Source organism: Neomonachus schauinslandi, chromosome 8 (genome assembly GCF_002201575.2).
Source record: "Neomonachus schauinslandi chromosome 8, ASM220157v2, whole genome shotgun sequence".
Classification (NCBI taxonomy): domain Eukaryota; kingdom Metazoa; phylum Chordata; class Mammalia; order Carnivora; family Phocidae; genus Neomonachus; species Neomonachus schauinslandi.
In genome coordinates, this window is record NC_058410.1 from 125,349,685 (window position 1) to 125,375,141 (window position 25,457).

General features: G+C 39.5%; 1 protein-coding gene across 1 annotated transcript in view; it reads right to left on the reverse strand.

Annotated features, from left to right (window-relative positions):
* The window catches only part of F13A1 (coagulation factor XIII A chain), a 168,556-nt gene that overhangs the window by 75,830 nt on the left and 67,269 nt on the right, over positions 1 to 25,457 (reverse strand). Inside the window, exon 6 of the mRNA XM_021696917.1 lies at positions 23,882 to 23,989. Coding sequence (XP_021552592.1) covers positions 23,882 to 23,989 — 108 coding nt within the window. The remainder of the gene's footprint in view (positions 1 to 23,881; positions 23,990 to 25,457) is intronic.

Sequence of the window (25,457 nt, forward strand, 5' to 3'; positions counted from 1 at the left end):
GTGTTTCTAAAATTTATACAGAAATGCAAAGGATCTAAAATAACCAAAACAACATTGAAAGTGAAGAACAAAGTTGGAGGACTGCCTGATTTGAAGATATACTATAACACTATAGTAATCTAGATTATAGTATAGTATAGTATAGTTTAGTTTATATAGTATATATAAGGACGGACAAATGACCAATGGTAGAACAGTGTCTAGAAATGGATCCACATTTATATAGTTATTTGATTTTCAACAGTTGTCAAAGCAATTCAATGGGGGAAAAGATAGTCTTTTTTTTTTTTTTTTTTTTTTAAGATAGTCTTTTCAACAAATGAAAGTCTTTGTGACAAATGGAAGTTTTCCCAACAGGCTTTTCAACAAATGGTACTAGAATAAATGGATAAAGCAGGAAAAAAATTAAACCTTGACCCCTACCTCACACCACACAGAATGATAACTCAAGATGGATCATAGACCTAAATGTAAAAGCCAAAATTATAAAGCTCCCCCCCCAAAATATAGAATTTCTTCATGACCTTGTGAAATAGCATTACTTCCTAGGAAGGATTCTTTTAAAAAAAGTTTAAAAACTGAATTTCATAAAATTATAAACCTTTTGTTCCTTAAAATATACTATTAAGAAAATTTAATGGCAAATCATATTCTGGGGAAAATATCTCCTATACACATATGACAAAGGACATGTATTCAGAATATATAGACAACACTACAACTCAGTAATAAAAAGACAAACAATCCAATAAGAAATTGGACAAAGACTTGAAAAGATACCACACCAAAAAAGATATATAAATGGCCAATAAATGCCATTTATTTTTTTATTTTTTTTTAAAGATTTTTTTATTTATTTGACAGAGAGAGACACAGTGAGAGGGAATACAAGCAGGGGGAGTGGGAGAGGGGCAAGCAGGTTTCTGCAGAGCAAGGAGCCTGATGTGGGGCTCAATGTGGGGCTCGATGTGAGGCTCGATCCCAGGACCCTGGGATCATGACCCAAGCCAAAGGCAGATGCCTAACGACTGAGCCATCCAGGGGCCGATAAATGCCATTTATTTGGAAAGGGGCTCAATATCATTAGTCATCAGAAAAATAAAATAAATAAAATAAAAATTAAAACCCCAAAGAGATATCACTATACACCTGCTAGAATGGTTAAAATTAAGAAAGCTGAAACATGCATGTACTGAATGGAGCACTGGGTGTTATACACAAACAATGAATCATGGAACACTACATCAAAAACTAATGATGTAATGTATGGTGATTAACATAACAAAATTTAAAAAAATGTTAAAAAAAAAAAGAAAGCTGAAACATCAAGAAAAGGTGAAACTGTAGAAAAACTGGAACTTTCATGTATTTCTGCCAGGAATGTTAATGGTCCAATTATTTTGGAGAACTGGCAGATCCTTATAAAGTTAAACATACATAGACCCCATGCCTTAGACATGCCACCTTTAGCTACTTGCTCCAGAGATATGAAAACATATGTATAAAACTTATGTTTTATAAGTTTTATTCATAATAGTCCCAAATTGGAAATACCTGAAATGGCCTTCAATAGGTGAATGGATGTACAAATTATGATAGAGAATACAATGAAATGCCACTTGGCAATAAAAAGGAACATATTAAAGACACATGCAACAACTGATTGAATAAAATAAGCCAGCTCCAAAAGGTACATACTATATGAACCCATTTATGTGAAATTTAAGAACAGACAAATCTAATCTGTTGCAAGAAATCAGAATAATGGTTGCCTATGGGGGTGTGGATTGACTAAAAGAAAGCACAAGGGAAATTTCTGGGCAGAAGATCATGTCTATATTTTGGTGACAGTGATTGCCTCAGTCAAAAGTCACTGAAATTTGCATTTAATATCCATGCAATCCACTGTATGTAAATTTTACTTAAAAAAAGAGACAACCCATGAATCAACCCTAACCTATATTGTGAAGCATACAGTTATGCAAATGGCCTTTGGCATATATACTCAACACAAACTCTGACAGGGGTGGGTAATTAGATTCATTTTTCATGGAAACCATTACAACTAGATTATTAACCTTGTTCCCTTAGTAACTGAGGATTCTTGCTTGGCCAAAACATATTTTACTAATTGATAATCATGAGAGAAAGAAACAAACGTGGACCAAGAGAGAGAGACTGGGATTTTAAGCTCTTCGAGTGTCTGCTTTTTTCATTGCTATACCACTGCTGCATGGTGTAGGGCTGGTATAGACAGGCCTCCAAAAATACCTGAATGAAAGGAATAGATGGATGAGAAAGACAAAAAAGCAGGGTAGGAAGAGGAAAGGAGAAGGCTGTCAGGGAGAAGGGAGGGGAATGAAAGGAAGGGAATCCAAAGTGCATAACACTGTGTGGCATATCCTAAAGGCTTTGCTGCATTGTATCCATCCATCCTGGGGTGGCTCTCCCAGGAGAGCAGAGCAGCCCCAACTGCACAGCTTGGGGCGGGGGATGGGGGAAGTACTGAAAAGCATCCCCGTGTTTCAGAAATAGCCTATGTGATTATAAAATAGATGCAGCATTGAAACCTCATTTTGGGAAAGCAATTCAGGGAGAGCAGACATTTAGATTGACTACGATTATCACATTCAAGAGATGGTTGGTAATAAATGTCTGTTTTTCTCCAGAAATATGGGGACAACAGACATAAGAAATGCAACCTTAATAATTGAGAAATCAAGCTGTTTGCCCACAAATGGAAACTTCATTACATTGCTGACTTTTACCATTACAGAAAAAAATGTCAGTTCATTGTCCTCTTCCCACCACCCCCAGATCTAAAAGAGAAGGCCTGAATCAGACAGGGCTTGTAAAAGGCATTATGTTTGTATCCAAGGAGCTCATGTGATATAGAAAGAGGACAGTCGGAGAGGACAAATCCAGGGAAATACAACATTGTGTATGGAAGATTGAGGTCAGGCAACCTGATATCCATTTCCAGGTGTCCCAGTGACCTTGGGCAAGTCATTTAACTTCCTTTTTTTTTTTTTTAAGATTTTTTATTATTTATTTATTTGAGAGAGAGAGTGAGAGAGAGAGCACAAGAAGGGGGAGCGGGAGAGGGAGAAGCAGACTCCCTGCCAAGCAGGGAGCCCGATGCGGGACTCAATCCAGGGACTCCAGGATCATGACCTGAGCCAAAGGCAGTCGCTCAACCAACTGAGCCACCCAGGCGCCTGTCATTTAACTTCCTGATAGCCAATCTCTTCATTTGCATGTTGTTTGTTTATGGAATAAATACAATTTCTCTGAAGTGGCTATGAAAACAATTCTGCTGGGTAAATTCTATTTTTCCACTGGTGTCTAATGTATTTGTTAACTGTAAAAAATTCTTCAAAAAATAAAAATGAAAGTCCCTAGAGAATGAGGTGACATTATGGTAGCATGTTTAGTTTAAAATCATGATTGGTGAAGGGGAGGAGCAAAATGGTGGAGGAGTAGGAGACCTAAATTTCGTCTGGTCCCAGGAATTCAGCTAGATAGTTATCAAACCATCCAGAACACCTACAAACTCAACAGGAGCTCAAAAAAAAGAATAGCAGCAATTCTATGAAAAGAAAAACGACCACTTTCTGGAAGGTAGGACACACAGAGAAGTGAATTCGAGGTGATATTTGGGAAGATAGACTGTGGGGGGAGGGAGCCTCCATCAGCTGGCTACCGGCAAGTGATAGAGCCTCGGAGCACAAAATCGGAACTTTTAGAAGTCGGCTCTGCTGAGGGACATCACTCCAGTGGCTAAGCAGGGGGTGGAACCCTCGCTGGGACAGTGTGGTCTCAGGACCCTCAGGGTCACAGAAAGACCAGGGGTGCCTGAGTGCGGCAAAGCTCCCAGGTATTGGAGTGGGGAAGCCCGCTGCAGAGGAGTGGGCTCTCAGCTCGGGATTGCCATAAACTGTGATTCGCAGCACAGTCAGGCCACTGCACTTCGAGCTGGGACCCAACAAGTGGCAGATCCAGGAGGACTCCCCTTCCTCCTCCAGGAGAAGCAGCATGGGAGCACACCATGGCAATCTGCTGGGTTTGGAGAATCCACGTGGGGTCGTGTGCCAGAGATAGAAACGCTGGGTCACAGGCTGGGTAAGCACAGAGTGTGGCTGTAGACCAGGGAGATGGGAGTAATTGACTGCTTTTCTCTGGGGGCTCACTGAGGAGTGGGGCCCTGAGTTCTTGGCTCCTCCAGGACCAGAGATTGGGAGGCTACCATTTTCACTCTCATCCTCCAAAGCTGTACAGAAAGCTTGCAGGGAATAAAAGCTCCATAGAGCAAACCTGAGCAGATTACTTAGCCCAGCCCCAGTAAGGGCGGGGCAATTCCACCTCAGGCAAAGACATTTGAGAACCACAGCAACAGGCCACTCCCCCAGAAGATCAGCAAGAACAGCCAGCCAAGACCAAGTTTACCAATCAATGGGAAGGGCAGAACACCAGCACTAGGGGAATACAGCACATAGAATTCATGGCTTTTTTCTCATGATTCTTTAGTCTTTCAAAGTTAATTTTTTAAATTTTCTTTATTTTTTATCTATTTTTTTAGTTGAATTTTTCTTCTTTCCTTTTTCAACCAACATCTTGTCAATTCCTTTTTTAAAATCTTTTTTCATTTTCACTTTTACAGTCATATTCTATCCCTTCATTGTATTTAACCTGATTTTTGTATATATATATAAGTTTTTCTTTCTTTAAAATTTTGGGATACAGTTTCTTCTAACAGACCAAAATATACCCTAAATCTAGTGTATGACTTTGTCCTAATCTCCCACCTGATCACATTCTCTCTCTTTTTAAATTTTTTTCATTATTTTTTTCAACCAACTTCTTATCTTATCAATTCCTTTTTTAAAAATCTTTTTAAATTTTCATCTTTACAGTCATATTTCATCCCTTCATCGTATTTACCCTTATATATATATATATATATATTTTTATTTCTTTAAAATTTTGGAAGGCAATTTCTTCTAACAGACCAAAATACACCCAAAATCTAGTTCACCAGCCTGATCATATTCCTTTTTTTGTTTTTTTTCCCTTCTCCCCATGGTTTTGGGTCTCTTCTGATTTGTTTAGTGTATATTTTTCTGGGGTCATTGTTACCCTTTTAGCATTTTGTTCTCTCATTCATCTGTTCTCCTCTGGACAAAGTGGTAAGACAGAAAAACTTACCTCAAAAAAAAAAAAAAAAACAAAAAACAAGAGGCAGTACTGACTCCCAGGGACCTAATCAATACAGACATTAGTCAGATGTTGGAACTAGAGTTCAGGGAATGATGATTATAAAGATACTAGCTGGGCTTGAAAAAAGCATAGAAGATACTGGAGAATCCCTTTCTGGAGAAATAAAAGAACTAAAATCTAAGAAAGTCGAAATCAAAAAGGATATTTATGAGGTGCAAAAAAAATGGAGGCTCTGGGGGCAGAGCAAGATGGCGGAGGAGTAGGAGACCTGGATTTCGTCTCCTCTCAGGAATTCAGCTGGATAGGGATCAAACCATTCTGAACACCTACAAACTCAACAGGAGATCGAAGAAAAGAAGAGCAACAACTCTCATCAGAAAAGCGACCACTTTCTGGAAGGTAGGACGTGCGGAGAAGTGAATCCGAGGCGATATTCGGGAGGATAGACGGCGGGGGAGGGGCCTCCGTCGGCCGCTTCTGGCAAGTGATAGAGCCGCGGAGCACAAAATCGGAACTTTTAAAAGTCTGCTCCGCTGAGGGACGTCACTCTGGTGGCTAACCGGGGAATGGAAACCTCGTGGGACAGTGTGGTCTCAGGACCCTCACGGTCACAGAAAGACCAGGGGTGCCTGAGTGCGGCAGAGCTCCCAGGTAACAGAGCAGGGAAGCCGGGTGCAGAGGTGGAGCCCAGGCGCGGGCTCTCAGCTCGGGGTGGCCATAAACCGTGATCTGCGGCACAGTCGGGCCACTGCTCCTCCAGCAGGGACCCAACAAACGGCAGATCCGGGGAGACTCACCTTCCTCCCCCGGGAGGAGCCGCGCAGGAGTGCACCACAGGGATCTGCTGGGTTTGGAGACTCCAAACTGGGTCGGGTGCCAGAGATAGAAACGCGCGGTCACAGGCCGGGTGAGCACGGAGTGCGGCCGGAGACCGGGGAGACGGGAGTGACTGACGGCTTTTCTCTAGGGGCTCACTGAGGAGCGGGGCCCCAAGTTCTCGGCTCCTCCGGGGCGGAGATTGGGAGGCTGCCATTTTCACTCTCCGCCTCCAAAGCTGTACGGAAAGCTCGCAGGGAACAAAAGCCCCGGAGAGCAAATCCAAGCAGATTACTTAGCCAGGAGGGGGCAAGGGCGGGGCAATTCCGCCTCCGGCAGAGACATTTGGAAACCACAGCAACAGGCCCCTCCCCAGAAGATCAGCGAGAACAGCCAGCCAAGACCAAGTTTACCGATCAATGAGAACGGCAGAACTCCAGCGCTAGGGGAATACTGCACATAGAATTCATGGCTTTTTTACCATGATTCTTTAGTCTTTCAAAGTTAAATTTTTTTTAACTGTCTTTTGAACTTTTCTTTTTCCCTTTTTCAACCAACATCTTATCAATCCCTTTTTTTAAAAAGAAAATTTTTATTTTTCATTTTTAGAGTCATATTCTATCCCTTCATAGTAGTTACCCATATTTTTGGCTTATATATATAAGTTGTTCTCTCTTTAAAATTTTGAGATAGTTTCTTCTAACAGATTAAAATATACCCTAAATTTCTAGTATATGGTGTTTTCTATTCCCCTGCCTGATCACATCCTCTCCCTTTTTTTTTCTTTTTTCTTTTTTTAAATCTTCTTCTTTCTTTTTAGAAACAACTTCTTATCAATTCCTTTTATAAAATTTTTTATAATTTCCATCTTTACAGTCATATTCCATCCCTTCATCATATCAACCCTTATTTTTGTACATAGATAAGTTTTTCTTTCTTTAAAATTTTAAGAGGTACTTTCTTCTAAAAGACCAAAATACACCCCAAATCTAGTGTGTGGCACTGATCTATATACCACCTGATCATATTTGATCACATTCTGGTTTTTTGTTGTTGTTGTTGTTTTGTTTTGTTTGTTTTTGTTTTTATCTTTATCTTTTTCTTTTTTTTCTTTTTCTTTATTCTCTCTTTCCGTTTCTTTTCCCACTGCTTCAGGTCTTTTCTGATTTGTTTAGAGTATATTTTCTGGGGACGTTGTTACTCTGCTAGCATTTTGCTCTGTCATTCATCTATTCTCCTCTGCACAAAATGACAAGACGGAAAAAATCACCTCAACAAAAAGAACAAGAGGTAGTACCGACTGCCAGGGACCTACTCAATATGGACATTAGTACGATGTGAGATCTAGAGTTTAGAATCATCACTTTAAAGATACTAGCTGGGTTTGAAAAAAATATGGAAGTTATTAGAGAAACCCTTTCTGGAGAAGTAAAAGAACTAAAATCTAACCAAGTAGAAATCAAAAAGGCTATTAATGAGGTGCAATAAAAAATGGGGGCGCTAACTGCTAGAATAAATGAGGCAGAAGAGAGAATCAGTAATATAGAAGATGAAATGATGGAAAATAAAGAAGCTGAGAAAAAGAGAGATAAACAACTACTGGATCACGAGGGCAGAATTCGAGAGATAAGCAAAACCATAAGACGAAACAACATTAGAAAAAATGGGATCTCAGAAGAAGAAGAAAGAGAGAGAGGGGCAGAAGGTATAACGGAGCAAATTATAGCAGAGAACTTCCCTAATTTGGGGAAGGAAACAGGCATGAAAATCCAGGAAGCACAGAGAACCCCTCTCAAAATCAATAAAAATAGGTCAACACCCCGACATCTAATAGTAAAACTTAGGAGGCTCATAGGCAAAGAGAAAATCCTGAAAGCAGCTCGGGAGAAGAGATATGTAACCTACAAGGGTAGAAACATTAGATTGGCAACAGACCTATCCACAGAGACCTGGCAGGCCAGAAAGGACTGGCAGGATATATTCAGAGCACTAAATGAGAAAAATATGCAGCCAAGAATACTCTATCCAGCTACGCTGTCATTGAAAATTGAAGGAGAGATAAAAAGCTTCCAGGACAAACAAAAACTAAAGGAATTTGCAAACACAAAACCAGCTCTACAGGAAATCTTGAAAGGGGTCCTCTTAGCAAAGAGAGACCCTAAAAGCAACATAGACCAGAAAGGAACACAGACAATATACGGTAATAGTCACCTTACAGGCAATACAATGGCACTAAATTCTTATCTTTCAATAGTTACCCTGAATGTAAATGGGCTCAATGCCCCAATCAAAAGACACAGGCTATCAGACTGGATTAAAAAACAAGACCCATCGATATGCTGTCTGCAAGAGACTCATTTTAGACCCAAAGACACCCCCAGATTGAAAGTGAGGGGGTGGAAAACCATTTACCATGCTAATGGACACCAAAAGAAAGCTGGGGTGGCAATCCTTACATCAGACAAATTAGATTTTAAACTAAAGACTGTAATAAGAGATGAGGAAGGACATTATATCCTACTTAAAGGATCTATCCAACAAGAAGATCTAACAATTGTAAATATCTATGCCCCTAACATGGGAGCAGCCAATTATATAAGGCAATTAATAACAAAAGCAAAGAAACACATCGACAACAATACAATAATAGTGGGGGACTTTAACACCCGCCTCACTGAAATGGACAGATCGTCTAAGCAAAAGATCAACAAGGAAATAAAGACTTTAAATGACACACTGGACCAAATGGACTTCACAGACATATTCAGAACATTCCACCCCAAAGCAACGGAATACACATTCTTCTCTAGTGCCCATGGAACATTCTCCAGAATAGATCACATCCTAGGTCATAAATCAGGTCTCAACCAGTGCCAAAAGATTGGGATCATTCCCTGCCTATTTTCAGACCACAATGCTTTGAAACTAGAACTCAATCACAAGAGGAAAGTCGGAAAGAACACAAATACATGGAGGCTAAAGAGCATCCTACTGAAGAATGAATGGGTCAACCAGGAAATTAAAGAAGAATTTAAAAAATACATGGAAACCAATGAAAATGAAAACACAACTATTCAAAATCTTTGGGATGCAGCAAAGGCAGTCCTAAGAGGAAAGTATATAGCAATACAAGCCTTTCTCAAGAAACAAGAAAGGTCTCAAGTACACAACCTAACCCTACACCTAAAGGAGCTGGAGAAAGAACAGCAAATAAAGCCTAAACCCAGCAGGAGAAGAGGAATCATAAAGATCAGAGCAGAAATCAATAAAATAGAAACTAAAAGAACAGTAGAACAGATCAACGAAACTAGGAGCTGGTTCTTTGAAAGAATTAACAAGATTGATAACCCCTGGCCAGACTTATCAAAAAGAGAAGAGAAATGACCCAAATCAACAAAATCATGAATGAAAGAGGAGAGATCACAACCAACACCAAAGAAATACAAACAATTATAAGAACATATTATGAGCAACTCTATGCCAGCAAATTCGATAACCTGGAAGAAATGGATGCATTCCTAGAGATGTACCAACTACCAAAACTGAACCAGGAAGAAATAGAAAACCTGAACAGACCTATAACCACTAAGGAAATTGAAGCAGTCATCCAAAATCTCCCAAAAAACAAAAGCCCAGGGCCAGATGGCTTCCCAGGGGAATTCTACCAAACATTTCAAGAAGAATTAATACCTATTCTTCTGAAACTGTTCCAAAAAATAGAAATGGAAGGAAAACTTCCAAAATCATTTTATGAGGCCAGCATTACCTTGATCCCCAAACCAGACAAAGACCCCATCAAAAAGGAGAATTACAGACCAATATCCCTGATGAACATGCATGCAAAAATTCTCACCAAAATACTAGCCAATAGGATCCAACAGTACATTAAAAGGATTATTCACCATGACCAAGTGGGATTTATCCCTGGGCTGCAAGGTTGGTTCAACATCCGCAAATCAATCAATGTGATACAATACATTAACAAAAGAAAGAACAAGAATCATATGATCCTCTCAATAGATGCAGAAAAAGCATTTGACAATGTACAGCATCCTTTCTTGATCAAAACTCTTCAGAGTATAGGGATAGAGGGTACATACCTCAATACCATAAAAGCCATCTATGAAAAACCTACAGCGAGTATCATTCTCAATGGGGAAAAACTGAGAGCTTTCCCCCTAAGGTCAGGAACGCGGCAGGGATGTCCACTATCACCACTGCTATTCAACATAGTATTGGAAGTCCTAGCCACAGCAATCAGACAACAAAAAGAAATAAAAGGCATCCAAATCAGCAAAGAAGAAGTCAAACTCTCACTCTTTGCAGATGATATGATACTTTATGTGGAAAACCCCAAAGACACCCCAAAACTGCTAGAACTCATACAGGAATTCAGTAAAGTGGCAGGATATAAAATCAATGCACAGAAGTCAGTGGCATTCCTATACACCAACAACGAGACAGAAGAAAGAGAAATTAAGGTGTCGATCCCATTTACAATTGCACCCAAAATCATAAGATACCTAGGAATAAATCTAACCAAAGAGACAAAGGATCTGTACTCAGAGAACTATAAAATACTCATGAAAGAAATTGAGGAAGACACAAAGAAATGGAAAAACGTTCCATGCTCATGGATTGGAAGAACAAATATTGTGAAGATGTCAATGCTACCTAGAGCAATCTACACATTCAATGCAATTCCCATCAAAATACCATCCACTTTTTTAAAAGAAATGGAACAAATAATCCTAAAATTTGTATGGACCCAGAAAAGACCCCGCATAGCCAGATGAATGTTGAAAAAGAAAAGCAAAGCCGGCGGCACCACAATTCCGGACTTCCAGCTCTATTACAAAGCTGTCATCATCAAGACAGCATGGTACTGGCACAAAAACAGACACATAGATCAATGGAACAGAATAGAGAGCCCAGAAATGGACCCTCAACTCTATGGTCAACTCATCTTTGACAAAGCAGGAAAGAATGTCCAATGGAACAAAGACAGTCTCTTCAACAAATGGTGTTGGGAAAATTGGATAGCCACATGCAGAAGAATGAAACTGGACCATTTCCTTACACCACACACAAAAATAGACTCCAAATGGTTGAAAGACCTCAATGTGAGACAGGAGTCCATCAAAATCCTAAAGGAGAACACAGGCAGCAACCTCTTCGACCTCAGCCGCAGCAACTTCTTCCTAGAAACATCGCCAAAGGCAAGGGAAGCAAGGGCAAAAATGAACTATTGGGACTTCATCAAGATAAAAAGCTTTTGCAAAGCATAGGAAAAAGTCAACAAAACCAAAAGACAACCGACAGAATGGGAGAAGATATTTGCAAATGACATATCAGATAAAGGGCTAGTATCCAAAATCTATAAAGAACTCATCAAACTCAACACCCAAAGAACAAAGAATCCAATCAAGAAATGGGCAGAAGATGTGAACAGACATTTTTCCAAAGAAGACATCCAAATGGCCAACAGACACATGAAAAAGTGCTCAATATTGCTCGGCATCAGGGAAATCCAAATCAAAACCTCAATGAGATACCACCTCACACCAGTCAGAATGGCTAAAATTAACAAGTCAGGAAATGACAGATGTTGGCGGGGATGCGGAGAAAGGGGAACCCTCCTCCACTGTTGGTGGGAATGCAAGCTGGTGCAGCCACTCTGGAAAATAGTATGGAGGTTCCTCAAAAAGTTGAAAATAGAGCTACCATATGATCCAGCAATTGCACTACTGGGTATTTACCCGAAAGATACAAAAGTAGGGATCCTAAAGGGTACGTGCACCCCGATGTTTATAGCAGCAATGTCCACAATAGCCAAACTGTGGAAAGAGCCAAGATGTCCATTGACAGATGAATGGATAAAGAAGAAGTGGTATATATATACAATGGAATATTATGCAGCCATCAAAAGGAATGAGATCTTGCCATTTGCATCGACGTGGATGGAACTGGAGCTTATTATGTTGAGTGAAATAAGTCAAACAGAGAAAGACATGTATCATATGATCTCACTGATATGAGGAATTCTTAATTGCAGGAAATAAACTGAGGGTTGCTGGAGTGGGGGGTGGGGTGGGAGGGATGGGGTGACTGGATGATAGACACAGGGGAGGGTATGTGCTCTGGTAAGCGCTGTGAATTGTGCAAGACTGTTGAATCACAGATCAGTACCTCTGAAACAAATAATGCAATATATGTTAAGAAAAAAAAAAAGAAGAAGAAGAAGGTAGTGGGAGGGGAAGAATGAAGCGGGGGAAATCGGAGGGGTAGACGAATCATGAGAGACGATGGACTCTGAAAAACAAACTGAGGGTTCTAGAGGGGAGGGGGGTGGGAGGATGGGTTAGCCTGGTGGTGGGTATTGAGGAGGGCACAATCTGCATGGAGCACTGGGTGTTATGCACAACAATGAATCATGGAACACTTCATCTAAAACTAATGATGTAAGGTATGGGGATTAACATAAGAATAAAAAAAAAGTATTCAATAAATGGTTGGGAATGAAAAAAAATGGAGGCTCTAACTGCTAGGATAAATGAGGCAGAAGAGAGAATTAGTGATATAGAAGACCAAATGATGGAGAATAAAGAAGCTGAGAAAAAGAGAGATAAACAACTACTGGATCACGAGGGCAGAATTCGAGAGATAAGTGATACCATAAAGTGAAACAACATTAGAATAATTGGGATCCCAGAAAAAGAAGAAAGAGAGAGAGGGGTAGAAGATATATTGGAGCAAATTATAGCAGAGAACTTCCCTAATTTGGGGAAGGAAACAGGTATCAAAATCCAGGAGGCACAAAGAACCCCCTTCAAAATCAGTAAAAATAGGTCAATACCCTGACATCTAATAGTAAAACTTACGAGTCTCAGAGACAAAGAGAAAATCCTGAAAGCAGCTTGGGAGAAGAGATATGTAACCTACAAGGGTAGAAACATTAGATTGGTAGCACACCTATCCACAGAGACCTGGCAGGCCAGAGAGGACTGGCAGGATATATTCAGAGCACTAAATGAGAAAAATATGCAGCCAAGAATACTATATCCAGCTAGGCTGTCACTGAAGATAGAAGAAGAGATAAAAAGCTTCCAGGACAAACAAAAACTAAAAGATTTTGCTAACACCAAACCAGCCCTATAAGAAATATTGAAAGGGGTCCTCTAAGCAAAGAGAGAGCCTAAAAGTAACATAGACCAGAAAGAAACACAGACAATATACAGTAACAGTCACCTTACAGGCAATACAATGGCACTAAATTCCTATCTTTCAATAGTTACCCTGAATGTAAATGGGTAAATGCCCCAATCAAAAGACACAGGCTATCAGACTGGATAAAAACACAAGACCCATCGATATGCTGTCTGCAAGAGACTCATTTTAGACCCAAAGACACCTCCAGATTTAAAGTGAGGGGGTGGAAAACCATTCACCACAATAATGGACATCAAAAAAAACCTGGGGTGGCAATCCTTATATCAGACAAATTAGATTTTAAACCAAAGACTATAAAGGAGATGAGGAAGGACACTATATCATACTTAAGGGTCTATCCAACAAGATCTTAGAATTTTAAATATCTAAGCCCCTAACATGGGAGCAGCCAATTATATAAGCCAATGAAAAATCAAAGAAACACATCGACAATAATACAATAATAGTAGGGGACTTTAACACCCTCCTCACTGAAATGGACAGATCATCTAAGCAAAATATCAACAAGGAAATAAAGGCTTTAAAAGACACACTGGACCAAATGGACTTTACAGATATATTCAGAACATTCCTAAAGCAACAGAATACACATTCTTCTCTAGTGCACATGGAACATTCTCCAGAATAGATCACATCCTGGGTCACAAATCAGGTCTCAACCAGTCCCAAAAGATTGGGATCATTCCCTGCCTATTTTCGGACCAGAATGCTTTGAAACCAGATCTCAGTCACAAGACGAATGTCAGAAAGAACTCAAATACATGGAGGCTAAAGAGCATCGTACTAAAGAATGAATGGGTCAACCAGGAAATTAAAGTTGTGTTTTCATTTTCATTTGTTTCCATTTAAAAAATTCATGGAAAAAAATGAAAATGAAAACACAACTGTTCCAAATCTTTGGAATGCAGGAAAGGCGGTCCTAAGAGGAAAGTATATAGCAATACAAGCCTTTCTCAAGAAGCAAGAAAGTTCTCAACTACACAACCTAGCCCTACACCCAAAGGAGCTGGAGAAAACAGGAAATAAAGCCTAAACCCAGCAGGAGAAGAGAAATAATAAAGATCAGAGCAGAAATCAATGAAATAGAAACCAAAGATCAGAACAGGTCAATGAAACTAGGAGCTGGTTCTTTGAAAGAATTAATAAGATTGATAAACCCCTGGCCAGACTTATCAAAAAGAAAAGAGAAAGGACCCAAATAAATAAAATCATGAATGAAAGAGGAGAGATCACAACCAACACCAAAGAAATACAAACAATTATAAGAACATAGTATGAGCAACTATATGCCAGCAAATTAGACAATCTGGAAGAAATGGATGCATTCCTAGAGACGTATAAACTGCCAAAACTGAGCCAGGAAGAAATAGAAAACCCGAACAGACCCATAGCCAGTAAGGAAATTGAAGCAGTAATCAAAAATCCCCCCAAAAACAAGAGCTCAGGGCCAGAATTCCCAGGGGAATTCTACCAAACATTTAAAGAAGAATTCATACCTCTTCTGAAACTGTTCTAAAAAACAGAAATGGAAGGAAAACTTCCAAACTCATTTTATGAGGCCAGCATTACCTTGATCCCCAAACCAGACAAAGACCCCATCAAAAAGGAGAATGACAGACCAATATCCTTGATGAACATGGATGCAAAAATTCTCACCAAAATACTAGCCAATAGGATCCAACAGTACGTTAAAAGAATTATTCACCATGACCAAGTGGGATTTATCCCTGGGCTGCAAGGTTGGTTCAACATCTGCAAATCAATCAATGTGATACAGTACATTAACAAAAGAAAGAACAAGAACCATATGTTCCTCTCAATAGATGCAGAAAAAGCATTTGACAAAGTACAGCATCCTTTCTTGATTAAAACTCTTCACAGTGTAGGGATAGAGGGCACATACCTCAATATCATAAAAGTCATCTATGAAAAACCCACAGCAAATATCATTCTCAACAGGGAAAAACTGAGAGCTTTCCCCCTAAGGTCTTCTTTTCCAAAGAAGACATCCAAATGGCCAACAGACACATGAAAAAGTGCTCAACGTCGCTTGGCCTTGGGGAAATCCAAATCAAAACCTCAATGAGATACCACCTCACACCAGTCAGAATGACTAAAATTAACAAGTCAGGAAATGACAGATGTTGGCGAGGATGTGGAGAAAAGGGAACCCTCCTACACTGTTGGTGGGAATGCAAGCTGGTGCAGCCACTCTGGAACACAGTATGGAAGTTCCTCAAAAAGTTGAAAATAGAGCTACCCTACAACCCAGCAATTGCACTACTGGGTATTTGCCCCAAAGATATAAATGTAGTGATCCGAAGGGGCACATGCACCCCAATGTTTGTAGCAGCAATGTCCACAATAGCCAAAGTATGGAAAGAGCCAAGATGTCCATCAACAGATGAATGGATAAAGAAGGTGTTGTATATACACACAATGGAATATTATGCAGCCATCAAAAAAAGAAATCTTGCCATTTGCAAGGATGTAGATAGAACTAGAGGGTGTTATGCTAAGGGAAATAAGTCAATCAGAAAAAGACAAGTATCATATGATCTCACTGATATGAGGAATTTGAGAAACAAGACAGAGGATCATAGGGGAAGGGAGGGAAAAATGAAACAAGATAAAACCAGAGAGGGAGACAAACCATAAGAGACTCTTAATCTCAGGAAACAAACTGAGGGTTGCTGGAGTGGAAGGGAGTGGGAGGGATGGGGTGGCTGGGAGATGGACATTGGGGAGGGTGTGTACTATGGTGGGAACTGTGAATTGTGTAAGACTGATGAATCACAGAACTGTACCCTGAAACAAGTAATACATTATATGTTAATTAAAAAAAATTAAAATCATGATTGGATTGCCTGGGTCATTCCTGAACTATAGAAATGCCTCCCATGCTTAGGGAAAACTTGATTCCAATTTTAAGGGTTTAATTTAGAATTGGTATTTTAGTATTTTATACTGTTGGACTACAATAACATTTTTCATTAATCCTAATCTGTAGATTCTCCAAAGTTGCCACCACTGATTGAGTAATGTCATCACTGGAAAAGTTATAAAGAGTAGCAGAGGCCTCCTTTTCTGCTATACCAAAGTGAGGAATGTCATGCTTGACATTCCTGGGCCTGAATCATAGTTAAAGAAAAAAAATATAAAAGCCAAATCAATTCCATTATGAAGCCTACCTCTGGCAATGGTCACCAGCCTGGAAATTTTTACTCCTAGGCATCTGTAAAGTTAGTAATGCAGGGGTGTGTGTCATTGCCACTTTTCCAAAACACCAAAAGGAAGTAGTATCTTTACCTTTACTAAGGTGGCACCAAATCACATTCAGTGTGCTCTTACTGATTGTCTGGTGGTGGTGATCAGCACTATGGACACCATTAGAAGTTCTAATTGGCAATTATATAAATTTTTGATGCAAGAATGGGGGTAACAAATTATTATTACATATTCATGCTTTTTTGATAGATGAAAAGTTTCCAAAAATAAGATGCATATGAGGAAATGTGAAAAAGCTCCACAGTGGTGGCATGACTGGGGACAATGGCCATTGAGCACCTGGGTCCTCAGTTCACTCCAATACAGGGGGTTTTAGTTGCTTATAAACCAAAGGTTCAGCTAGATGGTGCTTTTTAAATTTTTATTTTATTTTTTAAAAATAAAACTGTTAGGGAACTGTGTTGTGGTTGGTCTGTATAATTAGGGAATAGACTTCATGTTTTTATCTCTGACTTCACAGTTTATTTGGGATGCCTAAAGGGTGGAATTTCTAACCCAGGTGAATTTTTAAATGTAATCTGAGTAGTCATACTAGTTTGTTGCTTGAAGAGGTTTGCTTGATGTGAAGCTTCCAGTAAGATGCTAAAGTCAACAACTGGAGGAAAATAAAAGCATGGTTTTATAGTAAGCCTCTTGTGGAACTACTTGGCAAGCTATCAAAGGAGTGATGTCAGTACTTTTTTTTTTTTTAATGCATGGAAAGAAAAAAAACTTTCTAAATACTAGGACAAAGAGAAGTGGTAGCAAAAGAGAAGATATTAGCAAAAGACCAGAGTTAAAAATAAATGTACATATCTCAAGGGAAGCAGGTAAGTCCAGGCTGGCAACAGTATAAAGACTGGAATTTTAAAATATGAAACTATATTGACATTTTTTCTCCTCTCTCTCCTTCCAAAATTTCCCAATAATGTCACATTATTAATATTAATGTTATCAATATTATTATTGAATTAAGCCCCTAGAGGAGCAAGTTACCTCCAGCTACATTTTCCTGCAGTGCTTTTGGCAACTGGCATTTTGGATATAATTTCCACCACGGAGAGGGGGTTTCCATGAATAGCAGCATAGTTTGCTATTGCTATGGGCCCTTGTCAGCCATTCTTCTACCTCTTTGTCCAATATCCCAATATCCTACGTGGTAGGATAGTGTTTAGTCCTGGGAAAACTCCATGCAAAGCTGGAGAGATTTGGTTTCCCATTCAACCCTAGGCTTATTTCATCAGTGAATATGCCATGCTGTTGACATATTCTACTCATCAGCCTGTGTTTTCTATTAGACTGTAAGGTCTTTGAAGGCAGAAATTATGTCTTTTTCTAGACTGTACCCAAGTATCTAGACTGGTAGATTCTCAACAAATACTTGTTGAATGAATGAGTTAATATTGAGTGTTTTACTACTAACAATCACTACCACCATCACCACCATCATGATTAGCCCCATGATCATAATCATCACCATCACCATCAGTGGGCACCACTACCAACTACCAATACCACCATCAAACGATATTTGGCGCCTTATCCGCTTTGGGAACTCTTTCCTCAGGGACCCAATGCCTCTAGTTATTTAGAATTCTCTGATTTACAGCCTTTTTCATTTATTCCCTATTTCAAAATTCACCTATTCTGGATGCCATTCCCTTGGGTTTTTTTTTTTTTTCTCTAGGAGACAGCTACTTAACTTGATGTCGTAATTGTGTTATTAGTACTGATGTGTAGGTAGTGGCCTTCTAAGGTAATGTGATCTGACAGCAAGAACACTATCTACTTCCAGTTCAGCCATTTATTTGCTATGTGACCTCAAGTGACATCATTTTCAAGGGCTTCTTTCCCTAGAAAACCCCTGGAGAGTCTTGCAGATTTCATTACTGGTTCTGTGTGCATTTCAACATAGACTTTCTGTTGATGAAGTCTCAACCCAAAAGAGGGAACCTGCACGGAGGTGAAATATTAGGAATTTCACAGCGAATAAAGAAGTGGTATTCACAACAGTGGCCACTGTCAAGCAGCAGTGTATCTCCCTGGAGAACTCTGCCCATAGTTGCTGCCAGATCCACTCAGTCATGGGACAGGCAACCACCCAGCTGCCAGGCTATACTGTCAAAGCCTTTCCCCTTTCCCAGAACCATGTTGTTTTTCTCACAGATGGCATAGCACAACTGTTCTGTTAGTCTGACAGAGGCTCAGAGTCCATGTCTGGTTTCTTCAGTGATTCAGGACCAGCAATGGAATGCTTTATTAATGCCCTGTGAGCAAAATGAATTTTCAGACAGCACAAGGCATCCTTCTACAATTTTCCTGGCACATTTCCTGGCAATTGTCCTGGTGGGGACTGTCCCATCATATATGAGGTAGAAAGAAAACAACAATCAAGCAATGTAATTTAAAGGAGAAAGTACAACTTTGGGCAAGTTTCTTCTTTTTTCTGATTTCCTCTATTTAAAATTTTTCTCTCTTAAATCAGTCTGCAGTGTGGCTTTGGTAAAATGCACCACTCAGTATTTAGAAGAGCCTAAATAAAAGTCAGCTTATATAAGGTTATAACATCTCAGACCCAATATCCCAACAATGAGATTACAGGATTTTTAGACTTTCTTTCTCTTGGGAAAATCCAATAGCCCAAGGCTGTCCAGATTGTCATAAACTTTTCCGGTTTTCACATCAAAGTGAAGGAACAGCAACTCAAAATGAGGACAAAATAAGATACTGGATTTATAAAGGAAAAAACAGAAGAAAGAAGAACATTGGTTTGAAGAATAAAAAGATATATGTGCTACCACTGGGAATAACAAATGTGGTTCGAGCAGAGAGACAAAATTTTATTTTAAGGATGAAGTGAGTCCTGGAGAGGTTGAGTGATTTGTCCTGAGTCACACAGTAAGTTAGCGGTAGAGTCAGAGTTGAGGGATCTGATCTGACATGGGCCAGAGCTCTTCCCATATGATGCTGCCTCCACTTTTGCTTCAGTAGAGAAATGAAAACCAGCAGGTGGCTTTTTTTTTTTTTTTAAGATTTTATTTATTTATTTGAGAAAGAGAGTGAGCGAGAGAGAGCATGAGCGGCGGGGTAGGAGGGGGTGGCGGGGCAGGGGGAGGTGCAGAGGGAGAGGGAGAAGCAGACTCCCCGCCAAGCAGGGAGCCCAATGTGGAGCTTGATCCCAGGATTCCAGAATCATGGCCTGAGCTGAAGGCAGAAGCTTAACCGACTGAGCCACCTAGGTACCCTGAAAACCAGCAGGTTTTGAATGAGGTAAGAAGACAGATCCTCTGTGCAGATGAAAAGGAGGGTTATGTTTACTGCATAGTCTGGGAAACTGAACCACAGAGGGGTTTAGTGCTGTGGTCCTCAATGGGGATGGTTTTAACCCCCAGGGAACATTTGGAAATATCTGAAGCCATTCCTGGTTGTCACAACAGGTGGGTGGAAGGTGCTACTATCATCTCTAGGGTAGAAGCCAAGGATGCTGCTAGAATCCTTTTGTGCACAGGCCAACCCCCACAACAAGGAACTATCGAAGGTCATCGACACTGGACAATAAAAATTTTTATCTGGGGATTGTGCACTTAACATCCAGATTTATATTACTCTTATTATCATTAGAAAGTTTGCACACCTGAATTATTGTCTGTACTCATTTAGCATTGTGCTCCCACCAGCTCCCTGCAAATTCCCTGCAATCTTCAGTGCTAGACTTTGTCATGACCACAGTAGGCAAATTTGTCTTTGGGGCCTCAATCTGCACTTGCCTCTTGTCCCTACTGGGTCCTCTTCAGGCTGCTCATTCCCACTCCTTCGTGGCAGCAGTTGATCCCAGGAAATCGAACTGAAGTCAATGTATTGCCCCTCCCAGAGAATTTGCATGTCACCATGTCTAGCTGTCCTAGTACTGGTATCCTGTGAAAGGAATTTCTAGCCTTGGTGACCAGCCTGAGGAGATACATAAGAAGAATTCCTAAAACACCCAGCTGCAGCCTCAGTTCTTCCCGCCAACGAGGCCAGCCCCCTGAGAAACCAGGCACAGGTTCCTCTGCCTTGGGATCAATGTTTTGGCCAGACTCCTGCAACTTCAGGACATTTTCTTTTTGGGCTTTCTAAATACATCTTCTCCTATTTTAAGGCAAATTTTTGAGAAATTTGAGGGGGATCTTTGTTTTGTTTTTCTTTCAGTCTCTGTTTAACTTCACTCCATTTCAGGATAGATATCCAGAATTTGTGAACAGGAAAGGAACTGCCTAAATGACCAGAAAACAGTTGACTTTTTTTTTTTTAAAGTGTCATGTTTTTTATTGATTTTCAGTTTCTAAAATCATTATAACTGCATAGATTTTGAAAAGATTTATAGAGCTCTTCTAAGGATTAAAGGAGAAGATGGATATGAAAGGGTTTTGAAAACTATCAAACATATATTTTGTGGATGTAAACAATAGTGGGAGTAGAAACAGAAATATCGTCCAAAACGACCCAGGGTGAAACAATCAACAAAATTAAAAGAAAAACTTCAGGATGGGAGAAGATATTTGAAAACAACATATCTGATAAAGGGCTAGTATCCAAATCTATAAAGAACTTATCAAACTCAACACCCCCAAAAATAATCTAGTTAAGAAATGGGCAGAAGACATGAACAGACATTTTTTCCAAAGAAGACATTCAGATGGCTAATAGACACATGAGAAGATGCTCAATATCACTCATCATCAGGGAAATACAAATCAAAACTACAATGAGATATCATCTCATACCTGTCAGAATGGCTAAAATTAACAATACAGGAAACCACGGATGTTGGTGAGGATGTGGAGAAAGAGGCACACTCTCAAACTGTTGGTGGGAATGCAAACTGGTGCAGCCACTGTGGAAAACAGTATAGAGGTTCCTCAAAAGGTTAAAAATAGAGCTACCTTATGATCCAGCAATTGTACTACGAGGTATTTATGCAAAGGATACAAAAACACTGATTCGAAGGGACACATGTACCCAGATGTTTACGGCAACATTGTCAACAATAACCAAATTATGGAAAGAGCCCAGATGTTCATTGACTGATGAATGGATAAAGAAGATGTGGTATATAAACAATGAATCATTACTCAGCCATCTAAAAGAATGAAATCTTGCTATTTGCAATGACGTGGATGGAGCTAGAGTGTATTATGCTAAGGGAAATAAGTCAGTCAGAGAAAGACAAATACCATATGATTTAACTCATGTGGAATTTAAGAAACAAAACAGATGAACATAGGGAAAGGGGGAAAAAAAGAGAGGGAGGCAAACCATAACAGACTCTTAACTGTAGAGAAACAAACTGAGGGTTGATGGAGAGGAGGTAGGAGGGGGATGGGCTAAATGGGTAATGGGTATTAAGGAGGGCACTTGATGTGATGAGCACCAGGTGTTATATATAAGTAACAAATCATTAAATTCTACTCCTGAAATCAATATTACACTATATGTTAACTAACTAAAATTTAAATAAAAACTTGAAACAAAAACAAAACAAAACAAAAAACCGCCCAGGGTAGGGCCTCTGTCCCCTAATGCCCAAGACCTCTCCCTTCAAAAATAAAGCCAACCCAAACCAAACCATTTATCCTCACCCCTCCCCATAGGTTCTGTCGAGTTCTAAATCTTATAATTGGGTTATCGATTTTCAAAATTAGAACTCCATAGGTGTTTTGTGACTAATAACACTCAAGGAAATTTGCATTAGGATTGTGTGTTTAACACAAGATTCCACGGCTTCCACTTGGCCAGATGCCACTACAGAAAGTATTGGGTTAGCTGTTTCATGTTTACTTCCCTCTTGCATTGGCTTGTGTTAGGCAGTGATTTTTAGACTAGTAAAAATATGCACAAGGTGTGAGTAAGCTTAGGCTGGTGAGCGTGCCATTTCAGAATGCAAGAGGGCATTAGTTCATATTCAACCACTGAGAGCTGTTGCTTCCTTCTCACTGCAAACCTGCAATGGTAACTTCCAAGGAAAAGAAAAATGGGAATCTTGTCTGGGAAACAGGAATAGCAGTGATCACCTACAGGTCTAATATATATTGTTATAAATAGTTATTATAAAGAAATTCCTAAGTTCTTTAGAATTTGCCATCTTTTCATTATGCAATGTGAACTAACAACAGAAAACAAAACTGCCTGGAGAGATTGGCTTTGCCTTCTTTTTATGCCCATGATCTTCTAAATTTACATGTAGCTTAGGTACTAATAAAAAACAGCCCTTCTTCTTAAAAGCTAACCAGAAATTATATTTCACATCACTATCATTCTAATATGTTTACATGAACAATATTGATTTTATTTAACTCAAACCAAACTCAAAGACAAAATTCTTCCAAAGAGAGGATTTGTTTTTTGGAAAACTTAAGGAAATTGATAAGATAGATTTTTTTTTTTTTTTGCTCAGTCTTTGATTGCAGGAAATAACACCTCGCTTAATGTTTCTTCAAGAATATTCTGCTCACAAACCGGATTTGGTATGCTCTAATGCACCAAAGGCAGGATCTATGTGCTGTATTTATCAGGACAGTCCAGGACTGCACAGGACCTGGGCATCACATTTAATCCACTTCGCCGCCTGACCCCCAACCTTCCTCTTCATGATAATTCTGTCTCCTCTCCTAGAAGCTGTTCCATTGCAGGATCTCTGCATTCTTGAAGATGTTTCAGGATCTTCTATAGAGAGCCGCATGGGAGGCAGGAAATGTCTAGATTGGGAGTCTGCAGACCTGGGGTCTAGCTGAGGCTTTGTCACTGACAAACTGTTATCACCCTGTTTCCTAACTTGTAAAATGGCATGCATAATATCTGCCCTACTTATCTCATGCAGTTAATGTGAAGAATGAATTACAAACTATAGGCTAAACTAACTTTCATAAACTAGAAAGCCCTATGGTGAGGTATCATTATAACAGAAGCTAGGATTTAGAGTCATTTATTTCTTTACTTTTACATGGGTGTGAAAATGGAGAAAAGTTGTGTCTTGCTCCTTTTTTTCCCTCTTTTTCTGATGCTTCTTGATGTTTGTTTGATTGATAGATTATAGTCATTGACATTTTGTCATGGTCACTCCTCAGTCCCTAGGCAAGAGATTCTAAGAATAAGTGGTCTATAGTATCATGTTATCTATCACCATTTGTCTGAAGCTAAAGAAACATACAGCACTGAGATAAGATTTTGTTTTATAACACTTGACAAGTTCAGGGAATTCAAGACTCTTACAAATAAAAGTTTAAGTCATCATTTCAACAGCTCTTAATGAACTGGCATCTATAATGAGGCAAATGACATGTGTAATCAACATAAGGAGTCAGTAGTTGCTTACCATTGCAGACCCAACACGGCTGACTTTGATGGGATTCGCTCTACCAGAAAGGTCCATTTGTGCTTTGTCCATCACATACAGGCAAGCGTCAAGGATGCCATTCTCAAACTATTTGGGAAAAAATAAAAAATAAAATATGAAATGAAAAAGATGAAAAAAATAAAAGAGAAACTACTTAATGTCCACTCTGCAAGCCCAATATTCCCTGCCAAAAAACAAAATGAAAGCACAACCTAATGTTTAGGATATGTGTTTCCTATATAGTAATCACCCATAATCTTTAGTATGAAATGTTAAAAGTAGAAGGAAGAAGACATCCTGTTTTGTTTTTCAGTAAGATGGATAAAAACTTAAAAAGCAAGCTAGAAACATAAACAGAACTACTGGAGAGCTAGTATACTCAAGGATCCTGAACTGACTTGAAGTTCTTCAGAAAATTGTGTAAATTAATTTAGATTTCTCCAACATGTGGGCTCTAGTGCCCAAGGCAAAGGAATAAACGATGTACCAAACTCAGGCCAAAGTCTTGAGACCTCAAAAGTAACATGAATGCTTGTGCATCTCAAAAATAAATGGCTCTCAGGTTATCACAGGGAGGTATTTCAGGCCTGTACACCTTGCACTGGTAACAGTAGGACACCTTGTGTCATGAATGCTTGTCCAAGGTTTCTCCTCTTTTAGAACAAGGTAGACTCCAGGGTCAAAGAGAGGGCAGGAAGGCCTAGAGAAAGATTACATTATCAAGGGAACAGCCTGGAAGTCAGTTCCATTGCAGGATCTCTCTGTTCTTAAAGATGTTTCAAGATCCCTTACAGAGAGCAGCATGGGAGGCTGTTTATAGTTCAATTTCCTTAGAAAGAACTACTGGCCCCATGCAACACCAGAATTTTTTTTTTTTAAAGAAAGGAACAAGGGCAAAATGGTAATCAAATGGCAAAAGGGGGAAATTTCACCTATAATGCACCTCACTGAACAAGAGATTTCCCTCAATACGAACACTTTGCATATCCATCCAAGTACTTGTGACAGAAACCACAATCTTAACGGCTAATTACTGTGTAGTTCTTTATTAAATCTAGTTAAAATATCAACTTTCTGGGAACCCTAAACTGATAGGATGCATGCTGTAAAGTAAGGGCACTAGTTCTTCAGATATGTAAAGAACTCATTATTCTGGTTCTTATTAAGCATCATTTCTCAGTCTGTGGGACATGAAGTAGTGAACTGGAGAGGTAAGAAATAGTCACAGAACTAGTTGTTTCCCTGCATCATTGCAAACTACTGGCTTGGCTGGTTGTTTGGACTGAAAGACCCAAATTAATGGACTCTGAATGACAACAGAGACAGATGGTGGCTGTGCTCAAGGGTGTCTACCCAAAGGCTACTCAGCATGCTGGCTGAGGAATACCCTGATCATGCTTGGGACTCTTTCCAACTCTTCCCTGTTACCCACCTTGGTGACTTTTTTCCTTATTGATCTCTACATAATGTCACTTCGGGGATATAAATAGAATCTCACCCAAACATTAGGAATTAAGGCACTAGACAATAGGCAATATCGTGGGCTGTATGTCAC